This window comes from Spinacia oleracea, chromosome 3 (genome assembly GCF_020520425.1).
Source record: "Spinacia oleracea cultivar Varoflay chromosome 3, BTI_SOV_V1, whole genome shotgun sequence".
NCBI classification, from domain to species: Eukaryota; Viridiplantae; Streptophyta; class Magnoliopsida; order Caryophyllales; family Amaranthaceae; genus Spinacia; species Spinacia oleracea.
Window position 1 is genome coordinate 36,848,606 of NC_079489.1, and position 6,414 is coordinate 36,855,019.

General features: G+C 33.9%; 1 protein-coding gene across 1 annotated transcript; it reads right to left on the minus strand.

Annotated features, from left to right (window-relative positions):
* Positions 1-1,324: 1,324 nt before the first annotated feature.
* Positions 1,325-6,004, minus strand: LOC110804746 (serine/threonine-protein kinase Nek6). The gene is made up of 14 exons (XM_022010352.2): positions 5,732-6,004; positions 5,438-5,634; positions 5,019-5,085; positions 4,513-4,578; positions 4,220-4,266; positions 3,914-3,959; positions 3,753-3,833; positions 3,616-3,658; positions 3,442-3,491; positions 3,259-3,340; positions 3,134-3,183; positions 2,948-3,021; positions 2,726-2,777; positions 1,325-2,618 (listed from the first exon to the last, which is right to left on the minus strand). The coding sequence occupies exons 2-14, from the start codon at positions 5,554-5,556 to the stop codon at positions 1,524-1,526; spliced, it is 1,872 nt and encodes a 623-aa protein (XP_021866044.1). The 5' UTR covers positions 5,557-5,634; positions 5,732-6,004; the 3' UTR covers positions 1,325-1,523.
* Between the last annotated feature and the right edge of the window lie 410 nt (positions 6,005-6,414).

Consider the following 6,414-nt stretch of genomic DNA (forward strand, 5'->3'; position numbering starts at 1 on the left):
GGTATGTTACTTCTATAGTTTAGACATGTTACTTTTTTTTTTATAATTTTAGAGGAGTTACTTATTTTAATTTAGGTATGTTACTTCTATAGTTTATGCATGTTACTTTTTTTATACGGAATAGTTTTAGGGGAGATACCTTCTTAGTTTAGGTATGTTACTTTTATAGTTTAGACATGTTACTTTTTTTTATATAATTTTAGACGAAGTACTTTTTTTAGTTTAGGTATGTTACTTCTATAGTTTATACATGTTACTTTTTTTTATACGGAGTAATTTTAGGGGAGATACCTTCTTAGTTTAGGTATGTTACTTCTACAGTTTAGACATGTTACTTTTTTTTTTAATAATTTTAGAGGAGGTATTTTTTTAGTTTAGGTATGTTACTTCTATAGTTTAAACATGTTACTTTTTTTTATATAATTTTAGATGAGGTACTTTTTTAGTTTAGGTATGTTACTTCTATAGTTTAGAAATGTTACTTTTTTTTATACGAAATAGTTTTAGGGGAGGTACATTTTTAGTTTAGGTATGTTACTTTTTTTTATTAATTTTAGAGGAGGTACTTTTTTAGTTTAGGTATGTTACTTCTATAGTTTAGATCTGTTACTTTTTTTATAGTTTTAGAGGAGGTACGCTATTGGTTTCGCGATCGTCACACCATCAAGTTGATGGTGTGACTGGTCTCACAGGAGACGCGTTGATAATGAAATACATGTCATGGGCTTGTTTGTAATTTCCCAGCCATTTTGAAATTGTTAAATAGTCAACCCCGTTTGCCAACTTGGATCCCATATAGAAAAATTGAGTACCAATTTTGTAATATGAATACCATTTTAAAATATTTAGCACCATTTTTGTGATATTAATATCACTTTATAAAATTTAGTACAAAACGAGTACCATTTAAGGAAAATGAATTTCATTTAAAAAAAAATTAGTACCATTTTTGTAATACCAATACCATTTTTGTAATAGCAATACCAACTCAGCAATGCGAAATTACCACCCCGTTTTACAAATTTACAATTCCGTTATACATTTCCCAACAAAAATATTTAACATTTACATTTACCTTTTTATTTGGGGTTGGCATGTTTTTGCAAATACATGCCAGACATGTATTTGGACTTCCGCCACTGGTTTTGGTAGTACATCCTTTCTTTATCCATCAATAATATACCGAGAATATACATTCCTTTGAGATTAACCTTTAAAAATATACCGAGAATGAAAATACACAATAATGTTAATCTCTTTCACCAAAAAGAACAATAATGTTAATTTCATCAGTTTTGACATAATAATTTTCCACAACTGAACGGCGCTATCAATTACGGAGTACCAATTAAAAACAAGCAACCCCTGTATCACAATAAAGAGTTCAATCCAGCAATCACTTTAAAAAAGGAAAAAAAAAGATTCACAATTTTGTTGAATGAAGCCAAGTCTATGAATTGCGCACACACATGCACACATACAATTTTTACAAATTACAATGTGATGGACAAGGCAAATCCATATCAAGCTGAGGTAGTCTTGGCCGATTGATGTGCTGCAATCAGGCTTTTTGTTAACCATATTGCAGTTTCCCTGGATGACACCGTTTCTTCACCGAAGGGTCTCAGAATACCAGAAAGTTCGTCGAGCTTATCCTCTCTAAGTAGTCGTGCACATAACTCAAGAAGAGACTCCAAAGCATCAGCCCTTTGGTGAGTTGGAACTTCAATCCCACCTTTGGTTTGACCACCACTCATTGCTGTTAGGGTTCTTTTCAACAAAGACAATTCAGCTGGTGTCGGACTAATTGCTTCATCACTGCCATTACCCAACTTTGAGGAGCAACTAGTGTTGAGAGCCTCTTCTTCAATTACATTGTTGGATGGAATCGTATTACCATTTTCTAATGGCATACACTTGTCTGTTGTTTGATCTTCTATACATTGATTTTCTGTTACCCTTTCAGAACTGGGTTCAACATGCTCATTTTGCGTAACTGACAATGTTAAATTTCCATTATCAGTTGAAATTGTCGTTTTTCCATTCTTCTGTTGCATGACTTGATTGATTTGTCCACTTCCCTCTGTAAGATCTTGTTTGTCACAACGCTCTAAGATACCCTGTTGGTTCTTGTTCTCAATATTAACATCTACCCATTGTGGAAGAGAATCACTAGTGAACATACTGCCGGTTGTAGTTTCTTCAATATCATTTTTCTTTAAATCACGTAGCTCATCCGAGCTGCACATAATCATTTCACAGCCTGAAGGCTCACATTTGGAATTTTCACATCTATCCTTAAAGTAGCTCACCAGATCAACTCTCTTTGTTTCAAGGTTTTCCTCTGAGGTAGCAGACGTGGATGATTTGTCACAACTCTGAGGAGTCATTGGCATAGCATGACTAATCTTTTCACATTGTTCAAAATTTCCAATTGGCTTTACTGCTCTATGCTCTTCCTCTCTTCCATCTTTCCCCCTATTTGGTTTACCAGACGAATGTCTCCTCACTGTCTTTTCCTTTGAGGTTGGTGACTTCACTGGAAGATAGGAAGGGGATGTGGCACGGCACCTGACTAGATATGGCTGCAGATGGGGATGTCTCAAAATTTCTGCAGCCTGGTAAGTCATGTGACAAATATTACAGACTATGCATCAGAGAACATCCAACAACTGCAATCTAGTCTAGAATCTAAAGGTATGTAGTTAAAGATACTGAAACTCACAGTTGGCCTATATTCCGGGCTTTTTCTTAACATGGTCTTTATGATTTGTTTCCTGGATAACAGATGCACAAATTGTAAATATAAAGTAATGCAGTGCATTATTTTTATGGATTAACATAACAAAATCAAAACATGCAATTGAAAGAAAATGAAAGTTAAACAGAGGGTTGAGGTTGACAAATCTAGAGCACATGATCCATTTTTGGTTCTTGCGGCACTTACAATGTGGAGGTGTAGACAATCGGAAGCGGAGACATGATTGATCTATTAATCTTGTTGATCAGACTAGTCATGTCCTGTTTCATTTCATCAGAAAGAATTAAAAAAAAAAATCATTAAATATCATACTAAAAATTCTCGTCAACCAAGAATTATTTTACAATGGAAGTAATTTAGCATGGAACTTACATTAGCTTTGAATGCTGGTTGATGTGCAGCAATCTCAAATATACAACAGCCTTAAAGAACAGAGTAATTTAGCATGGGACAAGATTAAAAGTTTAAAGTATCACCGTAATACTTTTTTTGCTTACCAAGTGACCATATATCTGATTTGTAGCCATAAGGTATATCTGCAAGGAGCTCAGGACACATATAATTGGGTGTACCAACAACCTAGACACAGCAAGTCATCAACAAAAACATTTTATCAGCAAAGTTAAATTAGTTGTCTGCAAATGTCCCAACAGAAGTTGAAAAGGCTCAAAAGACAATACCGATGAAGCAAGATCATCAGGCTTAAGAAGTTTTGCAAGTCCAAAGTCACCTATATTGTCCACACAAAAAAAAACTTTGTAAACACCAATCTCTCCCACACAAGAGGGTAAAATTCTTATACATGTCAATGGAAGTTGAAATTAAGAAAAAATCCTTCAGACATTGTCCCTTACCAAGCCGAATATCGTTTTCCTTTGTCAAGAACAAGTTGGAACACTGACATAAAACATAGTAACATTGCAATTGACATTAGTCAGGCATGATAGCAAACCCATTTATAGTAACGCCAAGTACATGCAAATTCACAAACCTTAAGATCTCTGTGAAGGATGCGGTTGGAGTGCAGGTAATCCACAGCTACTAACAACTGAGTCATCCATTTGCAGACTTTCTGAAGATAGCAGTTAATGAGTTTCTACATGATCATGCAAGTAATATAACGAGAATTGGAAAATGATTATCTATTGCTACCTCCTCGGAGAAACGTGCTCCTCTAGCCTTCCTAATGATCTCAGCCCTGATCATCCAGAATATTATCCCAATTCAGTCATATGTTAATTGCATCCAAAAAGAATGTTAATAATACCTAAAAAAGTTACTAAAAATGGTGCTCCTTAAATTGCGTTGGACAGAACAATGAAGTATGTGATCACTCTGATCAGTTGCATTTTTCGATGATGAGTGGCTATTGCAAGTTTCATGCCAGTCATATACAACTTGAGGTATGACAAAAGCATACAGTACATGATAAAAGTCACAAAGATGCCAGCTGCTTACATATCACCTCCTTCGCAATAGCTGGTTACAATGCATACGCAGCATTCCTACATCAGAGAGAGGAAAAGAAATACTGTATGAAGCCTTCGTAGTGAATTTATAGTCTTGTAGCAATGTTGTCGAGAAAATTTACATCCTATTTGAAAAATGAAGTTCAAACTGTTGCACTAACATTTGAATTCCAAATCCATACTGTGTAAAATCAATACGCAGAGCAAAAGGTAATTACCAAAATAACAGCATTGCCTCATTGGCACTAATATGCACTAAACCTATGTAACGTTCATATTTACCTTGTCCACCCAAGAATCTTTATATTCAACAATATATGGATTGCGTAGCTTGGAAATCAACTCCATCTGAATAGAACAACAAGACATAGGCAAAAAGTAAAAATGTTAGGTACTTCGCAATTGAGCACAGAAAGCTTTTAGTCTTCCGGGAATAAGAAAGAAAACAAATTCAACAAAATGCAACATTTGGTAAAGACCTACCAAGATCAAAGAAAAATGCAGCAAAAGGTAATACTCAAGGTATGTAAAGCGCATAATAATAAGGGAAATGATACACGACAGGCCAAAGGCCTAACTATAAGGAGTTAAAAGTAAAAACATTAAGCATCAACTAAACATTGTTAACAGCGATCAATGCGCAATATTGTCATTAAGACTGCGTACATCAAATCCACGATAAAATGAAGTAAATACAATCAACATTTTTACTCCACCAAATTAAAACACAGAGATCTTAACTACCAACATTCAATTGAAAATCCAAGAATTAGAGATTGATGACTGACCTCCTGAAGAGCTGTTCTCTTAAACTTCTCAGTTTGTTTAGCTAAGCGTATCTTCTTCAATACATACCTAAACAGGTAAAAAGGCATGAATAATTAGCAACCACAAGAAAATTGAGTACCAACCCATTTAACACCGACAAAGAAATCATTAGCAATCACCAATTTTTATAAAAATACAATATTATTTGACATGTTTCTTAGCATTTTCAAAATCATTGACCTGTTTTCAACACCCAATAATTGATCTTTGATCCCCCCATTCCTCCTCCTTAAACCCCATAAATTGAAAATATTTAAAAAAAATGTAGCAAATTCAAGGATTTTAAATAGGACCCAATTAAGCCCTTCAGCTAATCAAAGTGTTAATCATTCCAGCAAAGTAATTAACAAATTAATCAACAAGATTAACAGAAACTCACTTCTTTTGCTCAGCTTTGTGGAGGACAAGAAAAGCAACCCCAAATGCGCCTCTGCCAATTTGCTCAATCACTTCATAATCGTCCATTTTAGATTTGATTTCTCCATTTTCTGCCTCCATTTTGGAACCCCAGAAATTTGTAAACCCCCTAAAACCCTTTTCAGGATCTACTCTTCTGTGGGAAATTTCAGCGAACAACTGATGTGCAACCCACAAATTTTAGCACAAAGTAGCAAAATTTGAACATAAAAATGAATTAAAAACAAATAATCAGAAACAAATTGAATTGCCTTACCTTGAAATTAATTCAACAAATAATATGATTTGAGGAAAAAAAACCCAGAAATCGAAATCATATAAAATTAAGAAATGAGCTAAAATGGGAGAAGAAAAAGAAGGGGAAAAGGTGGACAAGATTGCTAGACGGGGTAAGAAGTTCTGTTTATCGCAGAGGTGAGAGAGAGAGCACCCATAAGTTCAACTGTTAAAGTAAAGCAGGAGCAGGAGTAGCAGCAGCAAAGTAGCAGGCTGAATACAAAAGTGTTAAACTATTTAATTACAAAGGTGATTTGTGGAGTAGTCTGTATTACTCCTTAATTAAATATTAGTATCGACTTAACTACTCCCCCCTAATACTCCTTCGATTAACTATTCTACTCTTGTACCAATGATGTCTTGGCCTAGTGATAAAATAAATAGGATCAATATTAAGATCAAAAGGTCTTGCGTGCACAAGTTGTACAATAAATTTATTGTGCACCAACATAACTTTAATCCAGTTTTCTCTGACTTTTACTCAGTTTTCTCTAACTTTTATATTATTAAAAAAAAGTTATTAGATAAACATTTTAAAGTGAAATGATTAATTTTATACATTATTAGTGATTTTGAATAAATATTTTTTTATTAAAATGAAATTTTTTATTACTAAAAGGTAGATAACTTTTACATATACAAGGGTGACTTTTAAGCATTTTA